Genomic DNA, 21,198 nt, shown 5'->3' on the forward strand with positions numbered 1-21,198 from the left:
CTCCCTTATTTGTGCCTATTACTCAAAGTTTTTTTAAATGGTGCCCCACATTTCCTGTTGTATTCCTTTTCTGTGTTTTTACATTTTTTCATGGTTTCGGTTATTTGATTTAGATCCTCTATTTTATCTTCCAGACCTGATATTTGTCTTCTGCTCGATCCATTCTATTAGTAGGCTTTCCTTTGAGTCTTCTGGTTAAACTATTAGGTTTTTAATCCCATCTTTATGTCAGCTGGAGCTCTCTTCAGAGTTTCTATTTCTTAAATCCATTTTCAAGTCCTCCATTGCCCTGTCATTTCCACCAGCCTTTTATGTTTGTGTTTTCTTGGGCATCACTCAGGTGTTTATTCTCCTTAAACTCTTTCTCCCTGATTGCATTGAATTAATCCTTTGTGTTTTCTTTACAATTCTTGAATTCTTTGAGGAGGTTTATAGTTTTTCCTTTAATTTCTGTGTCCTGGAGTTCATCTAGATAATTTTCATGGGCAACCATTTCTACAGGACTGGTAGATTTTGGAAAGAGGATACCAGCTTGGTCTTTCATACTGTTGGTATTTCTTAGGTGAGATCTGGAAACATAGACTTCCTTTCTTAGTTTTAAATTTGTTGTAGATGGAACAGTGTTGGGGAGAGAGAAGATGTTGGGGGGGTTGGTTGGGTCTAGAGATTGGAAATGGCAGCCAGGTGGGCAGAGGAGACTGACCTGAAACACAGGATGTTCTCCTTGTTCCAAGGTTTGAGTGTGGTGGTAGATAGGTCTGAGTGGGAAGCTTGGGCATGGCTTGGGAGAGACCTATTGTGTGGCAGATAGGTATAAAGAATACTGGATCAAACCTCAAGCTCCGCTGCAGTGAAAGCAGGCAAGGCCTGACTAGGCTGGTGTACTCTTTCTGGAAGCAAGGCTAAATCTAGTAGACTGTAGAAAGGGTGTGGGTAAAGAGGTGAGGGGTACTCACCAGGATAGACTCTGCAGGAGGACATGGGTAGTCTGCATGTGTTATGAAGGCTGCATGAAGGGTCCAGTAGGTGGGTGATGGTAGAGTGGGTCTTGGTGTAAGCGTAGATGTTGGTTGCAGTACAGGAGAAAGTGATGGCACTAGGTCAGGTAATGGAATTGGGGACACTGTGGAAGCCTAGAGGTCTCTACTCCCAGGCATGGGCCATCAGATTTGTCTGGGGGCACTGGCTGTAAGACCCAGGCTATATCTGAGGATGTGGAAAACAAGTATTGGGTGGTACTCACCAGGCTAGACCCTGGAGGAGGATGTGGGAAGTCTAGATATGGAGTGAGGTGGTATAGGCAGCAGAAATCTGGGAGTGGATCTCAAGTCCTTTTTCCTTTTATCCATCCTGTTGTTTTACTTCTTAAGTAATTGATGTTGCTACTTACTATATACTTGTAGTAGTCTCTCCTTGTTGCTGTGACAACATGGAGCATCCCATAATGGATTTATATGATTTATTATGGAACATAGCTACTCTCTTCCATAAGCATCCTTTTGCGATGACAGTAATCTCTGTCAAGAATGGTTTACTCTTAGCTCTTCTTGAGGACCCAGGACCTTTACTCCTGGGCTGCTTTGCTGATCTCCTTTTCTTTGTCACAGTCAGGGGCAGCCTGACCCAGGATAGGGATTACGAGGACAGACTGAGACATCTGTTTGAGTGGGAAAGCCAGTTCATCTCCTGAGCCGGCTTCTTGCAAGCGTTAATGTGTATGTAGGCTGTTTACCCATCCCAGTAGCTGCTTCCAAATAACCACTCTGATGCTTTTATATTTATTGTAAATGCCAATAGCGCAGACTTGTTACTAACCAGCTCTTACATTTTAAACAAATACATATGTCTTAGCTACGCTCTGCCTCATGGCAGCAGCTTTATTAGCATGGCACATTCATTTCCTGCTCCCTCTGCATCTGCTGGCGACTCCTCTACTCCATGCTTCCTCATTCCATCATTCTCACTTTGGCCTTCCTGCCTAACTATACCTTGTTCAGCTATTGGCTAATCAGCCTGCTTATTAAATCAATCACAATGACATATATTCTCACAGTGTAAAGGAAGATTCCACAGCATTTACCCCTTTTGTCTAAATAAAAACGAAGGTTTAACTTTAACATAGTAAGCCGGGTGGTGGTGGCGCACACCTTTAATCCCAGCACTCGGGAGGCAGAGGCAGGCGGATCTCTGTGAGTTCGAGGCTGGGCTGGACCGATAGCCTCCAAAACAATACAGAGAAACCCTGTCTCATAAAAACCAAAAAAAAACTTTAACATAGTAAGATTATATACTACAAAACAGTTATCAAGTAAGAATTATAGTTACAATATCTAGTCTATTTGTATTTGGTAAAATTAGAGAAAAAGCTCTATTTTATGATTCTAAAGTGTTACATCTAATTTACCTTTTTATCCTATTAAGGAAAACTATAATTGTAGCTATCTAGTCTTCAGCTCCTTCAAAGAACTCAGAAGGGTGAAATGTTACCAAATACAAGGACATCAGGCTGCCTTTGTGTGGTGTGTGTGTGTGTGTGTGTGTGTGTGTGTGTGTGTGTGTGTGTGTGATTTGCTTTTGTGTAGAGCTAAACTCAGCAGTTTACATTGGACAGGAAGTTTGCTGTGGAGTCTAGTGACAACTGACTGGGCCCAAAGCACCTCTTCCTTATGCTCAAACGAGTCATGTATTCTGAGTTGTGCATTGCGAAAAGGCTAACAAGGGACAGAAAGTATCTCCTCCCTTTTGATATGCTATAAGAGACAGAACGCCTGACTTAGGTTCCTCTCTGATTTCTTTACATTCTTTAAGGTGGCAAGTGTGTTCCAGTCTGTACTCAAGGTAAGTAAGTCACCTTGATGAAGGTGACAACACTATCTGCCTTTGCTGGTGTCTAACTTGATATTCTCCCTGGCTAGCATTGGGGTGACCTTTCTAACAAAGACATGCCAGGGTTAAAACATCAGCATTTGATGAGTCCAGCAAAACAGACATTTTCTAACAAAATGCATTGCAAACACAAGCATTCTTAAACCGCAGATTTGCTTTAAAACAAGAAGAGGAGAAGAGAAAAAATGCTGACTGGGTTTACGAAAAAATTAAGGAGCAGCTAAGAGAAAAAGAAGAGCAAAATAATCAAGAAGTTAACATGAAACAAAAACTTGAAATCCGTGTTAGGGAACTGGATTTGGAATTGAAGAGTGTGAGAAATAATCTTAATAAAGTAAGTTAATCATCCATTTAAAATTATATTTTGCTTTTATTTTATCAATTTTGCTTATCCCCTTGAATATAAACATACACAATCATATGTTACTTACATACGGGAACATAATCTGAGAAATATGCTTGGCATACTGATCTGCAATAATTCTCGAAAGTGTGCACTCACACAAGTGTAGCACATCTAACTCATCATTCATAAAGTAATGCAATCTTATCCTTATGGTGGCTTTGATTGGAATGGAAACTTTATTGGCTCTCTTTTTATGCTTATGGCAGCTTTGATTGGAATGGAAACTTTATTGGCTCTCTTTTTATGCTTACTAGAGAGGCTTGGGTCATGCAAACTCAGTTGTGTCCAAAGTCACCCCGAGCCAACAGCTTCCAGGCTCATTGTTTCAAGTCCACAAAGAATAAGGAAATGTGGACACAGAAAAAACAAGGAAAATACAGGTTCATTGAGGAAAATTGAGAATGAATTCACAAGAATAGGACAGGCTCCAAAAAAGAAATACTCTTGTGTTGTTCTGACCATTTATGTTGCCCCTTGTTTGATGGGTTTTATAGATAGATTCAATGGAGACTGAGGTAGACTTTACAAGGATTGGGCATTTTTGTGCACATAATGGGACTAGCTAGTGAGAAGTCTATATGCCCTGCGTTATGATGTCATGGCTCTTCCAAAGAGCTTTTCATCCATTCAGCAAAGGTGGTACATGACTAACTGGTGATCCGCCATGGGTCCTGCCCACACTATCAAAGGGCAGCTAGCTCCTGTCTCATTATGGGACTACTGTGTATTCTTATATGGTCCATGACTAACTGTATTATTTAGGCTTTAAATAAAAATAGTGTCAGGAGAGTGCTGGTAGTCATCTAGGGGAATGTCAAGTTCATTCCCTGGGATGACCAAATAATTGAGCGAGCATCTAGGAATAAAACAAAAGGCCAAGAAATACAGAAAGCAAGAAAGCAAAAGCAATCCCTTGGAATGGGAGGGGCCCTAAGTCTGGGAGTGTGCTAAATAGGCTCTGGGTTGGATATTCTATAGGGCCTCTAAGTCCTCCCTGCTCCCTTATTGGTTATACAAAGTCCAAGTAGAAGGTGTGTGTAGTAAAGCTAACAAAATAACGCTACTCATCTAGGACTTAAATGGCTATTTTATGAAGTACTAGCAGCCTGAGGATCTCTGTTGGGTTCATGTAGAGCTAAGTTCACACCATTTTTTGCTTCAGTATCAAGTATCTTACTTGAGACTGACATTCTTGAACTCACCATGTAGCCTAAAATGACCCTGAACTCCTAATCCCTTGCTTCTCCCCGCTGAGTTCTTGTAACACCAGCATGTGCCATAATTCTCAACTTCACACTGTATTCTGGATAGAACTCAGGGCCTCATGCAAGCACTCCACCAAATGAGCTATGTTCCCAGCACCAAGTTTTTGTTTTTAACCATTGAAAAAGCTGGCTATCATGCAATTAAATATTGTGTAATTCATGTGGGAGGCAGGTTCTTGTGGGGTTTATCTGCTCTTTGAACTTTTTTATGAAGTTTGTCTTTTAATATGGCTTTAGACTTCCCCATTCTCTTACCAAGTGGTATAAGAATAAAACCTTCTCTAAATGTGTCTAGGCTATAGAGGAATGAAATGGCATTAAGAGGCAGCTTTTGCAAGAACAGAATGTCAGAATCTTACAGGATGAGATTCTGGCAAATCAGCTTCACAAACAAAAGGAACTAAAAATGGCACAAGAGAAAATTAGCTCTCAGGTATTTTCTTTAATCAGTTTCAAGTCTCTGTGTATGTATTTGTGTGTACATGACTTTTAAAAACAACTAAAGAATATAAAGCACTTTTCAAAATCCTACGTGGATATACTTACTATACATACTTTGATGTGGGAATGGCTTATGTTTTTAGCAAGTTGAATAAAGTAATGTTAATTCAAGTCCAGTTGTCTACATAGTAATGACATCCACAGTGACTTCATCCAAATGTTCATAAAAGTCCAATTTTAGACAGCATGGCGAAATGTCTTTCACAGTGGCCTCATCCAAAGAAAGGGTTTTAGTATTTCCCTTAAGAATTCATTTTTATATGGTCACAAAAGCGTTGCTGGTAAAAATTTATTATCTATTTTGGCACTGTGACTTCTCCCTGTTGTTATGTCAATGGAGAGATTTGCTTATTTGTTCCAATATTTGGTAAAGAGGTAAAGCATAGTCAGCAGAGATCATAGTTTAGATCTCTCTTCCTTCTTTTCCAGAAGAGAAACAGTTCTCTCCAATTCTTTATTTAAGGACAAAGAGCTTTTGACAGCAATCACACATTGTAATATAGAGAACCATGTTACCTCTGTTTCACCCATAACAAAGGCTTTTGTTTCTATGCTGTGATTTCTATAATGTGGTGTCAAGGTATTTGCTGTACAGTTTCTCTCACACTGAAGCATATCCCTAACCTCAGAACTAGATATATTTATTTCATTTACATATTTCAAAATGACTCTATAGAAAGGCTGTTATGTCCCAGCACTTGGGAGGCAGAGGCAGGTATCTCTGTAAGTTCAAGGCCAGCATGGTCTACAGAGTGAGTTCCAGGACAGGCTCCAAAGCTACACAGAGAAACCCTGTCTTGAAAAACCAAATCAAACAAACAAAAAGGCCATTATACCTCTCTCAAAAAATATTTAAAGTATTTGAAGAATGAAGCATATCCTTTTCATTTTAGGCATATTTTAATGCACAGAAATAGTAGGAACACGTATACTACTTATATTCAAAGTAAATCAATGTGAAAATTATATAGATTTGTAATTGGAGTGTTAAAAAGCAACTTTATTTAGATATAACAAACATACTAAATAGTTTATTAGCATACACCAAATAATTTATTAATGTTCACATAGAGTTTCATAACCACTTCCAGCACCACAGGCAATTTTAAAATGTCTTCATTACTTTGAAAAAGAAACCATACACTTTTATCTGGGAAACCTCTAATAACTAGTCCCTCCCTCCTCTCCTGTTCTAGAATCCCACAAATCTGTTCCTTGTCTCCTTAATTTCACATCTCTCAGCAAATAGAGTGCCAGATATAGTCCTTTGTGTGGCTCATTTCTCTTAAAATAATGCAACTTGTGTTAATTCAAGTGTCAGTACTTTTTTCCTACTGTTTACTCTGTATCCATATCACTTATCCACTCACCGGCTGATAGATGTCAAGGCTCCGCTTGCTGACTGTCTTAGTTACTTCTCTTTTGCTGGGAAGAGATGCTATGACTAAGGCAACTTGCAGAAGGAAGGGTTTATTGGGGCTTACAGCTTCAGAGGCTGAGTCCATGACCATCCTGTAGGGGAGCATGGCTGAAGACGTGGCGCTGAAGTAGTAACTGAGAGCCTCCATCACTATCCACAGGAAGGCAGACAGAGAGAGAGAGAGAGAGAGAGAGAGAGAGAGAGAGAGAGAGAGAGAGAGAGAGAGAGAGAGAGAGAGAGAGAGAGAGAGAGAGAGAGAGAGAGAGAGAGAGAGAGAGAGAGAGAGAGAGAAAGGAGAGAGAGAGAGGGAGAGGGGGGACTAACTAAGAGCAGTGTTTTTTCTAACCTTCCCAAGCAGTTCTGCCAACTGGGGATCAGACATATGAACCATTCTCACTCAAACCAGCACACGGGCTGTTACTGAAAATGCTGCCATGAACTCTCATTTATGAAGTATAACATGTACATCTCCCTACTGCTGGATTTTATTCTCAGAATTTCCTAGGCTGGTTTTACCATTTCACTTCTTTTGCTCTTGCTGACCTATTCTGCTTTTTGCTTGCTAGAGAGCAGAAGGTCTCACGTTGCAGCCCAGATAGATCTGAAACTCGATAGATAAGCTGAATGTGCCTGGAATTTGGGGTGATTCTCCTGCCCCATTCTCCCAAATGTTTGGATTCCAGGCATAAGCCACCACACAAGGCTAGATGTCTCATTGTTAAATAAATTGTAAACATGTGCTTAACGGTTGTTAGGATAAGATTAGCTCTTCCAGTCTAAATCAGCAAACTACACAGATGCCTGCACAGCCATATTTATTGTGGCATTGTTCATAGCAGTCAACTTAAGGAGCCAACTTAGATGTCCATCAACACATCAGTGGGTAAAGGGAAAATGGCATGTTACACACTGTAACTTTATTATATCATACAAAGAACAAAGTTATATATATATTCATGTGGTGCATATGAATGCCATGAAAGTTGTAGGAAGACTATTTGGGGGAATGAAGGAGCTAGCCTAACCTAAAGAGAAACAGAAAGACAGAAAAGGATGGTGTTGCCTGGGGTTAAATACTGTCAAAGAATATAGTATATACAGATGAAAATGTATTTTTGAAACTCATCACTATACATAGTGAAAATATGCTAACAAATAAAAGAAAAAGGAAAAAATGACATTCTTCATACCATAGCAATAATTTATTTAAGACCCTGGCATAATAATACTCTCACTTAAAATATGTTGTGAAATTAAATATAAAATTAATAGCAATAACTTTAATATTGAAGAATTGTTTGCGTTTTTCTCACTGTGGATAAAGAATGAGAGTTGGGATTTACCGCTGTATAGTAATTTACTGACTGCAAGGTTCTGGACACAGCCAGTCAAATGCAGAGTGTAAGGGATTGTGGTGCTCAGCTATAAATGGAACATCTATGTCACACTCCCTCCTCAAAGGTTCAGAATTCACTGCAGAAAAGGAGACCGAAAAAGTGTAAGAGCCAAGGTTAAGAAGTGCCTGCCACAAAAACAGTGTTGTCAGACATGATGGAATGTATTCCTCAAACATTGAGTGAGCCAGAGTGAATCCTTATTATTTCTCTAAGGTACTCTGTTATAGTGACAAGAAAAGTAACTAATATAAACCAAAAACAATATTTCTTCTCAGTCCTAGCACAGGTTCAGCAAGTGTTTTAAAGGACTGGTATCATTCAGGCTCTGTGAATCATAAGATCCTTGTGTTTTGTGTGAGTAATTCTTTTGGATCTGTCCGTAAAAAAAAATTGGATAATTTCTCAGTTGTAACGACTGTAGCTGTACACAATTTTCAGGTGAAGGACTACTGTGTCCATTGAAATTTTAGCACAAATCCCAGAAAGGGCATATTTATACCTGATGATTAATAAAGGACGTTTTCCTTTATTTTAGTTCCAAGAAGCACTGGACCAACACATAGAGCCTGGAGAATGCGTTAAGAAGATGCAAGACTGCATACAGAAGTACACAGCAGCATGCAAAATGGCTTGAGTATTTACAAAGCAAATAAGTAGTGTGCTTTGAGACTTATACCAGTCATGACTATTCATGAGAGTTACTCTCAATTTACTTAAAATGCACAATTGGGGCTTGGGGCACAGTTCAGAGGCATAATTTTTGTACATTTTACCTAAATATTGCATATTATCTACAAAATATAGCTAGAATATATTTATTTTACTTTTTTGTTTTGTTATGTTTTGGTTTGTTTTTTTTTTGAGACAGGGTTTCTCTGTGTGACAGTCCTGGCTGCCCAGGAATGTAGACCAGGCTGGCCTCAAACTCACAGAGATCTGACTGCCTCTGCCTCGAGGTTCTTTTTAATTTTTAAGAATTTAAATAATTATTATTTAAGATATTTGTTGAGAAATTATAAGACATTTTTAAAATTGTCTTGTGAGAGTAACTATTTTAAAATGTACATTATAATAGACTTGGACTTGAAAATTGCAAGTTGAAAGCTATAACAAGAAAGCAAGCAGAGAAAATTGAACAGTTAAAGAAAAACCAACTAAGTGAAATTTTGGTAAGTTATTCTCTTATTTCTTGTTATAATGAAAAGAATTTTTTTCTTTGTTTTCAGACTATTTTAGGTACTAGAACACTTTCATTGATAAACATACCTGTATTCATACCAATACTTACAATTATATTAGTAACAAAATTAGTACTCCTTGTAGAAGTTTGCTGACTTCATAAAATTAATTATCTAGGTAGTAAATTTTAAATAAAAATGTTGTGTGAATCTAAAGCCAATTCATATGTCCTAAATTTTTAGCCACTCACCCATGAAGGACATGTAGCTGTCTTCCATGTTTAGATTATTGTGAATAATACTGTTCTTACCAGATTGTTTTGTAAATAATGTGTGAAATTTAGGTATAATGTACAAAAGGAATAAATTTCTTTTATTAGTGTAGCTATTGTTGCTATGACTATTATGATTTCTGTGGCACATGGTTTGAACCTGACACATGCAAAGTAAGCATTCTTTTTTTTTTTTTTTTTTTTTTTTTTGGTTTTACGAGGCTATCGGTCCAGCCCGGCCTCGAACTCACAGAGATCCGCCTGCCTCTGCCTCCGGAGTGCTGGGATTAAAGGTGTGCGCCACCACCGCCTGGCTCAAAGTAAGCATTCTTAGCACTGAGCTACACACCAAGCCTAAATTATGCATTCTAAGTATGTGGTTGAGTCTCTACTTGACTTTAGAGCAAGTTTTAAAATTTTAATAGAGTAACTATTAGATCTAGAAATTGAATATCTATTTTAATTTAAGCCTTTCCACAAGATTTTGATAACAAATTTCTTATAACTTATATATCTCATCAGGAATGAGTACTAGGTCATCATATAAACATTTTCCCCAGAGGGCAGTGGTTTGACCTTTGGATTCTAGAAAATAATTTTTTTTTGGCTTTACGAGACAGGGTTTCTCTGTATTGTTTTGGAGGCTGTCGGTCTATCCTGGCCTCGAACTCACAGAGATCCGCCTGCCTCTGCCTCCTGAGTGCTGGGGTTAAAGGCATGCACCACTACCGCCCGGCCTAGAAAATAATTTTTTATATTTATCTGTGATCGTTAGCCAAAGACTTAACTGTCTAATCTTTGAAAAAAAAGTTGTTGTTCAGTATGTCAATATACTCATATTTATTAAAACTCTATAAACGTTTCCTAAGCAGAACAGAATTCTGTCATGGTCTCTCCTGTAGAATTTCTAAGGTTGTAAACTTGCAAATATAACCACTAAATTGGAACAATGAAGTTGTTGCTCCCAGTAGGTGATTTTTAAAGTCATAGCTACTAGATATTTTATAATTCCATTATCAAACTACAGTTATCACAGTGTTATGGTTTGAATATGTAGTCATTTTCCCTCCTCCCTGCTCGTGCACACAAGGACTTAGATGTTGAAGAATTGACCACCAACTGATGGATCCCATCAATGGAGGTAAGTGGATCATGATGGCACTAATTTAATTAATGGACTAATACACTCTTGATTTATAGCTAATTCTAATTGAAGAAAGTAGGTCACAGGAGGTACATCTGTCCTTGGTCTCATCATTGTTTCTCTGCTCCATGGCTGCCATGCAGTGAGACTTCTCTGTAACACGTTCAGGCCACCGAGGTATTCTGTCTCTCTTCATGCATAAAAAGACAGGGTCAGTATTTAAGGACCAGAACCTTGAAATCATGTTCCAAAATAAATCTATGTTCTTTTCCCCCAACTAATTGTACCCCAGGGGCAAGGAAACCTGACCAATAGAATATCATTATCAAGAAGCAAAGCAATTGCTGTGTCAGAAATCTAACCATGCTGTTCTTAGGCCCTTGGAATCATCTTGTGTGAAGAATTTGGAAATGTTTGAAAAGTCAGCCTATAGAATCTTTAAGAGAACTGTTGTCTGGAAGCCCAGAAGACTAGAATGTGGAGATTATTGGTTGAGACTGTGTTCATGAAATTTCAAATAGGACTCCATTGTGGGTTAGACCAGAAGCCATCCATGTTTTTTCTTGCAAAGTTTCTCATTTTGTTCACTGTCTAAGACTATATGAAGCCAAGTTTAAAGTGATAAATTAACCCATGGAGGAAGAAATTTCTAGGCAGCCTGACAGCCAAGTTGTGCATCACCATTGCTAATTGGTTTTAACCAGTGTTTACTAAAAACTAGGAGCAAAAACATGATTGGACAATTATTAAAATTTTGTAGTTTGGCTAGTTATGCCTGTATACAGCTGGGGTTAAGAAGATATGGTATCATTTAACATCTGTAAACCGACTGTGTGTGTGTGTGTGTGTGTGTGTGTGTGTGTGTGTGTTATGTAAATAAAAAACAAGAGGAAAGGAGAAAAATTGAAATTAAGAACATTATAAAAAAAAGAAGATATGGTATCTGCAGAGATAAACACCATTTCAAAAGAAGCCAAGGAGCAGGGCACACATCTTTAATCCCAGCACTCAGGAGGCAGTGGCAGAGGCAGGCAGATTTCTATGAGTTCAAGGCCATCCTGCTTTACTACATAGTGAGCCAAGGTTACATAGTGAGACCATCTAAAAAATAAACCAAACCCGGCACACCCATGGCTCATCCTGACCTTTCAATCGTCCGACTTAGGCATCACTGCATGATCCGGAGTATGTTGGAGGACCTCAGGAACCATGCCGAAACCACACAGCGAAGCCGGAACTGCCTTCATTCAGACTCAGCAGCTCAGTGCAGCCATGGCTGATATCTTCCTGGAACATATGTGCGGCCTGGACTTTGACTTTGCACCCATCATGGCCCGCAACACTGGCATAATCTGTACCATTGGTCCTGCTTCTCAGTCTGTGGAGGTGCTGAAGGGATGATCAAGTCTGGAATGGATGTGGCTCGTCTGAATTTCTCTGATGGAACTCATGAGTATCACACAGAAACTATGAAGAATGTGCATACAGCCTCAGAAAGCTTCGCATCTGACCCCATCCTCTGCCAGCCTGTTGCTGTGGCTCTGAACTCAAAGACACCTGAGATTAGGATTGGGCTCATCAAAGGCAGCGGCGCTGCAGAAGTGGAGTTGAAGAAGGCAGCCACCCTGAAGGTCACCCTGGACAACGCCTACATGGAGAAGTCTGATGAGAACAGCCGGTGGCTGGACCGTAAGAACATCTGTAAGGTGGCGGAGGTGGGCAGCAAGATCTACGTGGATGATGGACTCATTGCACTGCAGGTGAAGGAGAAAGGTGCTGACTTTCTGGTGACAGAGGTGGAGAATGATAGGTCCTTGGGCAGCAAGAAGGGAAGGAATCTCCCCGGAGTTGCTGTGGATCTCCCTGCTGTGTCAGAAAAGGACATCCAGGACCTGAAGTTTGGAGTGGAGCCAAATGTAGACATGGTGTTTGCGTCTTTCATCCGTACCGCAGCCAATGTGCATGAGGTTAGGAAGGTCCTGGGAGGGAAGGGCAAGAACATCAAGATCGTCAGCAAAATCGGGAACGATGAAGGCGTCCGCAGGTTTGGTGAGATTTTGGAGGCCAGTGATGGGATCGTGGTGGCTCGTGGTGACCTGGGCATTGAGATTCCTGCAGAGAAGGAATTCCTTCTTGGCTCAGAAGATGATGATTGGACGATGCAACCGAGCTGAGAAGCCTGTCATCTGTGCCACTCAGATGCTGGAGAACATGATCAAGAAACCTTGCCCCACGCGTGCTGAGGGCAGTGATGCGGACAATGCAGTCCTAGATGGAGCTGACTGCATCATGCTGTCAGGAGAAGCAGCCAAAGGGGATGACCCTGTGGAAGCTGTCCACATGATTGTTCCTGAGGCAGAGGCCGTCATATACCACTTGCAGTTATTTGAGGAACTCTGCTGTCTGGCGCCTATTACCAACGACTCCACGAAAGCTGCCGTGGAGGCCTCTTTCAAGTGTTGCTGTGGGGCCATTATCGTGCTCACTAAATCTGGCAGGAGTGCTCACCAAGTGACCAGGCACTGCCCACGTGCTCACATCATTGCTGTGACTCGCAATACCCAGACAGCTTGTCAGGCCCATCTGTACCGTGGCGTCTTCCCTGTGCTGTGAAAGGATGCGGTACAGGACACCTGGGCTGAGGATGTAGACCTCCGTGTGAATTTGGCCATGAACATCTGCAAGACCCGAGGTTTCTTCAAGAAGGAAGATGTGGTCGTTGTGCTGCCTGGGTGGTGCCCTGGCTCTGACTTCACCAACACCATGCATGTTGAGCCTGTGCCTTGATGGCCCTTTGGAGTCCCTCTTCTAGCCCCTGTCCTGTCCTGTCCCCTCAGCTGTCTATCATATGGCCCTACCCAAGCTAGGGATGAAGGAGGAATGCAGAATTGGAAACCCTCAGCCTTTATGACAAAAGGGCAGCAATATCTGTGTGTTTTGCTCCTGTAGAAAGATGCCCAGCTCTGGCTTGGAGTCAGGAGACAGCAAGAGTAGGTCTTAGGACATGGGGTCCAGGTCCTGTGTAGGTAACCCTTGACCCCGGGCCTGACTTGGCCTCTGGCACTCCTCCTTGTGCACTCCACTCAGCCGTGACTGCAGGCTCACATTCCACTCTCCACCTCTGTTCTGCTGCAGCATCTCCAGGCCTGTGGCTATAGTGCCCACCTGAATGTCAAAAAACAGCCGTGGAGCAACGCAGTGGAGCAAACAAACAAATAAATAAACCAAACCCCAAGCCAACTGTAAAAATTGTGTGTGTGTGTGTGTGTGTGTGTGTGTGTGTGTGGTATTTTCCACTAGGAAAATCAGAAAGATTCTTGAGGGCATTTCAGGTATCAGAAAGACCACCACATGAGTAAATAGGCTAAGGTTATTGAAGGCTAAATTCATTTTAAAAAGACTGGAGAATTGAAAACAGCTGGACACACTTCTGACACAAGACTGCCTAAGACGTTGTTTTCCAGAATTCCTTACACTACGCTTAGCTCATAGCTACAAACTTTCTGGCAACTCAGAATTGAACTATTCAACAAAAGATTGTTGGAACTCTTGAAAGGACACAAAATGCATTTTGCATTATGCCAAGGGCAAGAGCCTTTAGGAGCCAGAATATTACCGTTTGGCTAAGCGGTATCCATCCAAAGCCTCATGTGTTGAAGGCTTATGCTCCAGCTGATGGGTGCAATCATTTATCAATGATTGGCTCATAGAGGTGCTAAATTCAGCAATATATTAATTCATAGCTGATGATGATATTAAGATATGGATCCTGCTTCAGGAAATAAGTCACTGGGAGTGTGTCTTTGACAAATGGATCTGTCCTTGAAAAAAAAAGCACTAACTGATGACTGAAAAATATTTTTGAGACTTCATTTAGTCTCATTTTCTTACCATATTTAATACATATAATTAGGCAATTTATTAATAATATGTTAGCTGAGAATGAGAGCAATAAGACTTCCTTGTACATCAGTATCATACAGAAATGTATTAATGGATCAGAAAGTGAGGGACAGTAGTAGTACCCCAAGCCTATTAGTTTTATCAAAAATAATGAGGGTTTTCTATATACTCTAAAAGAACTGGGGGTATTTACTAAAATCATTAGCACTTTGAACTGCCCACATGTCTAAGGCATCTTTGGTGCTCCAATTGTTTTGTTTTTCCTTAAATGACAACATATCACATTCAGTAACATTTCTGTGCCATTTTTTGCGTCAAAAATCACCTCAAAATTCAATGTCTCAAAGCCAACATTTATTTTTTTATAATCTACATTTAAGTAAGGCTTAGTGTGGCCAGTTCACTTAGCATCAGCCTCAGTGACTTGAAACTAGGCACCAGAGTAATCTGAAACCTTGTTTATCCACGTGTCTGGCAGTGGAATCTGAAGTTTGACAAGGCATTTAGCTGGGTTGATTACATTAGGATTCATTCTGTGGCTTTAGCTCCCTCACAAATACAGTATCATGCCACTTAATTAATTCACTCATGCACAGAATAATATGAATCATGTCTCTTAACCTTTTTATCACTCCTCTGTGAGAAACATTGCATCTTGGAATGTAATTCAAATATTATCAAACATTTTCAGGTTAGAAAAAGAATTATTGACACGAGAATCCTTATTTATAAGATTCACTTATTAGAGTACTATTTTACATGTATTATTTTCCTTCTTCTGGGAGCCGATTATCTAACACCATATGATATTCTTATGTCTTCTTTAAAAGTGAATATAGATGCCACAAGAGGTTTCCTTCTGAGGGGTAACTTCATGTTAAGACAAAAGTGTAGAAAAAATACCATTTTTAAACAAAGATAATGAATATGAAGACTATGTTTTGTGACTTTGGTGAATTTTTCCTTGTTGAGTAGCAATCATGTTGTAAGAATCAATTAGAAATGATACTCTGTTGCAACTAAAATTGTGTCAGATTTTACTTTTTCTGTTAGACTATTCTGAGCCAGCTTTTCTCAGCACCAAAGCCTGTGATTTTATATCTACAGAATGATGATCTTACTGCAAAACTGGAAACTGCATCTTCCAAGTGTCAACATCTACATAAAGAAAACGAGCTGCTTCAGCAGGAGTTACTGTCTATGAAAACCGCACAAAAGAAATGTGAAAAACTAAAGCAGCACAAAAAGAAGTTAGAACAAGAAATAGTTAACCTCAAAAGTCATATGGAAAAGAATATGATAGAATGTGATCAAATAGAACAGTATAAGCGGGAAATTGAAGAGAAAACAAAGCAGGCCTTAGCGGAAAAATTAAAACAAGTCAACCTATTTTTGCAGGTTAATTATATACAATATGTCTTAATTCTTTTCACTGCAAATTATATTTTGGGCATATATGCTGTAAGTGTTACTTCTACTTCTTTTTTTAAAGAAAATTTTAAGAAATGGTGGGAAAGGCCAGAGGATAGGGAGGACCAGATTGAAACAGCGGCTTCTGGACACAGTGAGACTACTGAACCCACAAACTCACAGCAGATGTGTAGCCTGCAGAAGATGTGCTAACCTGGACAAGATTGAGCCAGTCACTTAGCAAGAAGTGGGATGGGGCTCATGAGCCCCTCTCCTAACTAAGGAACTGTGGACAGTCAATGGCTTCTAGGGAAGAGAGAGTAAGTTTTTAGAGGGTATATTCCCTAGTAAGTCAGCCATGCTCCAGTAGATAGCCCCACAACCAGGAGTATAGTAACAGCACAAATTGGTACATTATTATTTTTAAGGAAAAAAAGACAAAATAGATGTAGGAGGACTTGAAAGGAGAAGAGGGGATGAACATGATGAAAATATGTTAAAATAGATTCTGTTAAACTCTCAAAGAACACAGTATACTAGAAAATTTGGAAGGCAGATGTTTTCCCTTGAAATAGTTCCATTGGTATAACTGAACTATTTTTCTTAGAGAGTCACTTGATATTTAAGAGTAGCTGGCATAGAACATGACTTACAAAGAAAAATTTAAAATATGGTACAGAAATTGCACTTTGAATTGTATTTGTTACCTTGTTAAACTTTTAAAATTGTTAGATTGTATGAGTATGAACATAGAGTCATATTGATCTGAGGCCATAGTTCATTGTTAGAGCACATGCAGTCAACACTCAGCATAAAAATTTAAATGAATAATTTCGTTTTTAATTTCAAGTTTAATGTAATTCATATTAATGAAAAATAACTGTAATGTAGCATCATTTTACACATTTAAAGTGCATCTGTGAAATAATTAGTCACAACTAAAGGAAACAGATGTGTAATAACTGTTTAAGGTACAGTTACTTTTAAACCGCTTCCTTTCCATTTGCTGTAGACTCAAGCAGCGTATGAAGACAAGCTCGAGGAGTTAAGGCACAAACAGAATGCTTCAGTACGGACTGAGATGGAGCTCAGAATAAGAGACCTGGAATCTGAATTCTCTAAAATGAAGAGTCAAGTAGATTGTAATCAAATAGAAATGGAAAACTACAAGCAGCTCTACCTAGAAGAGGTCAAAATTAGGAAATCATTATCAAATAAACTAAGCATGTAAGTCAGAGCATCACGGAGGATAAATCAAGCTCTCTAACTTGTCCCTAGGACACAAGTAGGATGGGAAAAGTAACTGTAGGATATAAATTTGGAGGCTGGTGCTGCTGCCCAATCAGAGTGTTCTATCACGCAGCCAGAAGTTACAAAGGAAAAGAGGGTATCACCTTATAAAATAAAATCAACAAAACAAGTTATGCTTAAGGGTCCAGAGAGATGGCTCAGTGTGTAAGAAGGCATACTGCTGTTGCATGTACCCTAGGTCAGTTTCCAACATCCTCACCAGGCAGCTCACAACACCTGTAATTCCAGCTCCAGGGGATCTAATGCTCAGGCTCTGCCAGCGCCTGGAGCCATGCCAGCATACACATATTTCTTTTTTTAATGTACTTTTAATAGCTTCATCCATGTCAACTTCTATCTTCTCCTCTTCTTTCTCCATGGCTTTTTAACCGGCTTTATATTCTCCTGTAGTTAACCTGGCAGAGTCTAAAGCTGTAAATTCCATACACTCTGGTTACCAAATTTCTGGTTGGCATCCTCTCAAAAAGAAATATCCGTGTCAGCCATCTATTCTGTTCTGAAAATTATTTCTCTTGAGTTATTTTTCACTGTCACACACTTAAAATGGGCAGAATGTGCATATGATGAAAGAAAAATGCCTTTAAGGGATAGCTTTTAAAATCCTTATATTGGTTTGCTAAATACATATATTTCTAACTTTCTCAGTCTTACTCTCAACATCCTCACAAAGCAGATTGGCAATTAAAGCCAGGCGAATTGACAGACTCATCATCTAACGGTTACCCTTCAAGTATTTTTAGGAATTTTTAGGATACCAGGAATCATGTGCATAGGGCTTTTCCAGACTTCTGTAGTGTTAGTTGTTGGGTCATGTGTCATAGCAGACATCTGTCTCTTCTACCCTAGAAATAGATACACTTCTTTTTTTTATTTTATCATTTTTTTAAATTTTAAATAGCTTGTTTTACATGTCAATCCCAGTTCCCTCTCCCTCCCCTCCTCCCGCACTCCCCATCACCCCCACCCTCCCACCCTATTGCCAAATCCTTCCACATAGGGGATATCAGAGTCTGTCATTTTACTCTGGGTAGGGTCCAGGCACTCCCCTAAGAGTACAGGCTGAGAAAGCATCCCTCTTTGTGCTATAGGCACACGAAGACTGTTTGTATATCAGGGATAGACACTGATCCACAGCTCAGGGCCCCATAGGTTGCCCAGGCCTTCTCGCTGACACTCACATTTGGGGGGGTCCAGATCAGTCCCATGCTGGCCTCCCCACTGTCAGTCTGGGGTCCAAGAGCTCTCCCCTGTTCAGATCAGCTGTCTCTGCTGGTTTTGCCAGCCCATTCTTTGCCAATTTGCTCATCACTCCTCTCTCTCTCTGTCACTGGGTTTCTTGGGTTCAGTTCAGTGATTAATTGTGTGTTTGCCTCTGCTTCCATCAGTCACAGGATGAAGGCTCCTGGATGGTTATAGACATCAAGTTCATTATCAGGAATGGGCATTCGAGGTGGTCTCTCCACTATTGCTTAGCTTGCCAATTGGTGTTATCCCTTTAGATCACTCGAGGTCGCTCTGGTGCCTGATCTGTATTCGATCCTATGATTCCCTCTTCCCCCTATTCTACCCCCACCCCCTCAACTTCCTTTTCCCCCATGACCAACTCTCTTCCTCTTCACCCCCTCTCTTCTTCCCAGGTCCCACTCCCCCCACCCCTCGCCGTGTTCCCCATCCATTCAGGGGATCTTGTCTCCATCCTCTTCTCTTGGGTACTATGCATATATGCATATCTTTTAGGTTCTTTCCTGTTTCCCAGACTCTCTATCAGTGGAAGTGCAAACTGGCACTATCCTGATCCATGTCTAAAATCCATATATGAGTGAGTACATACCATGTTTGTCTTTTTGCGACTGGGTTACCTCACTCAGGATGGTTTCTTCCAGTGCTAAGGGTATCTGCTCCACTATGTTCATAGCAGCATTATTTGTAATAGCCAGAACCTGGAAGCAACCTAGATGCCCCTCAACTGAAGAGTGGATAGAGAAAATGTGGCACATTTACACAATGGAGTATTACTCAGCAGAAAAAAACATAGATACACTTCTTTAGAGCAGGTTAAACCCTGTGTTTAGATACAATGCATATGCTCTGACACAATTTGAATACTAAGATGCTGCTTAATGAGGAATCTCATTAACTGTTTTGAAATGAAGATTATTTAGGATCCGCTCAGGAAAATGAGGTATGAGCAATTTGTCTTTGCACTCTTCATAGAACAGATGAAAGGCTGGCAAAGGTCAAGACCAAACTTCTCCTGGAGAGAAAACAGAACAGAGCTTTGCAATACAGCACCATTGACACAAGATCTGTCTTGGAGTCCACTTGTCAGAGAGACCTTAGTAATAGAATTTTCATTCCAAGAAGTTTCTCTGGAGAAAATCTAATGGTTCCTACCTCAAACGTCTGGCATTCAATTGAGACCACGGAAAACTGCAAGACCAAGGTTGGTTTTATCTTTACTTTCCTTTAGATTCCATTTCTGGTGTAGTTCTTTTTCATTTCAGATAATACTAAGTTATTTAGTTGGCTTGTGCATGTTGAGTGAACATTACAATGTATGCTCATGAAAAAAGAAAACAGAAATTAGATCATCTTCAAAAGTTCAGAAGCTCTCCTTCACAAGCAGCACTCACTTGTTAACTTGAGTTTTCAGATGTAACTAAGTGGTAGATTTTGTGTTTTCTTTAAAAGCCAAAAACTAAAGGTTTGTTTTAAAATGCTTTCTTTGTAAATGATTTTACTTTGTGCTTCTATATTGGTTTCAGTTTTTACCTAGCTAAGTGAAAAATACCATTTGAATTGTAATGGAATTGCATTGGCTCATAGTTTGCTTTCCATAATGTGGACAAATTCACAATATTATTCCTGATGTCATATAATCACTGTGACATCTTTTCATCTCCTATTGCCTCCATTGGTTCCTTTCTTTGCTATCTTAAAAGTTTCACTATAAAGTTTCCACTGTCACCTTTCTTACCTACTCAATTTTTATGCTCCCCCCTTATTCATCCATCAAGTCCAATTTTAATGCCCATGTATTCATGAATGTGTAGTGTGATGATTAATCTATCAGTGGCAACAACCTTAAAGAAATCTGACTCTCAACAGTTATCAACTGTAATATAAATAGTTTCTCTGACAGGGCTGGAACTTCATGCCATGATGATATTTCTTCTGGCTTGAAAGTGCCTGGCATGACCACTGTCATTTCATATGTGTAGCTGGTTGCTCTGTCTGGAAAATATTTGTTCCTTGTATTCTTGCTTTTACAGTCTTTATGCCCTTCTGCCATAATCCCTTAGCCTTGGGAGAAGAGTGTGCAGTATAAATGTGCCATTTAGGGCTGAGCATTCTACAGGCTCTTATTCTATGAACACTGACTTGTTGTGGGTCGATGTGTTAATCACTATCTACAGCAAATAGAAAGCATTTTAATCTATGGATATAATGGTACGTCATTAGAATTCAGTTTAACATAATGTCCATTTACCAGAAAAAATAATAGTAGGTTCTGTCTTAGGCCCCAGGACCTGTCTATCCACAGGTGCATGGACCAATAATGGTGGTATATACGGGTTTTATCTTGTTGAACATTACTTAAATCTAATCAGAAAATGGTTGGTTACTCCCATAACGTTGTGCCACGATTGCACCAATGCATAGTATTTTGTCAGGCCAGTTGCTGTTGTAGATTGAAGGGTTTCACAGTCAGATAAGATTGATGATTGCCTTACTTCTCTAGTGGCATACACAGCACATCCCAGCACTGTGAACACTAGCCAGTATGAGTAGCTTCCAGGTCAGTACCAGCCTGATTTCTCCATGTTCTATGACTGAAGTATGTGGTGTCTTCAGCAATAGGGTCTACCATCAAGTTCTGGGGATAACCAAGATCATTATCAAAACCCATAATGTTAGGTTCTTTGGGAACTTAATGACCAACAGCTCATAGAGAAGTAACCCATTCCTGGGGCTGGATTTTTATTTGTTAGACTGTGATATGGAGTAGGGCATTGTTGCCATGTTACAGAATAGCTCCCCATTTTGACTCTTTTCTGTACATGTATAGATACACTTTAGTATCTGCATTAGTAGGTTTCCATAT

General features: G+C 39.8%; 1 protein-coding gene and 1 pseudogene across 1 annotated transcript in view; both read left to right on the forward strand.

Annotated features, from left to right (window-relative positions):
• Positions 1–21,198, forward strand: part of LOC101843307 (ankyrin repeat domain-containing protein 26-like) — a 38,733-nt gene that overhangs the window by 8,814 nt on the left and 8,721 nt on the right. The window contains exons 3-8 of the mRNA XM_040754500.1: positions 3,037–3,220; positions 8,411–8,481; positions 8,951–9,044; positions 15,480–15,770; positions 16,795–17,009; positions 19,308–19,536. Of these exons, the coding sequence (XP_040610434.1) occupies positions 3,037–3,220; positions 8,411–8,481; positions 8,951–9,044; positions 15,480–15,770; positions 16,795–17,009; positions 19,308–19,536 (1,084 nt within the window). The remainder of the gene's footprint in view (positions 1–3,036; positions 3,221–8,410; positions 8,482–8,950; positions 9,045–15,479; positions 15,771–16,794; positions 17,010–19,307; positions 19,537–21,198) is intronic.
• On the forward strand, positions 11,670–13,454 carry LOC101836970 (annotated as a pseudogene).

Source organism: Mesocricetus auratus, unplaced genomic scaffold, assembly GCF_017639785.1.
Source record: "Mesocricetus auratus isolate SY011 unplaced genomic scaffold, BCM_Maur_2.0 Super-Scaffold_100011, whole genome shotgun sequence".
In the NCBI taxonomy this organism is placed as follows: domain Eukaryota; kingdom Metazoa; phylum Chordata; class Mammalia; order Rodentia; family Cricetidae; genus Mesocricetus; species Mesocricetus auratus.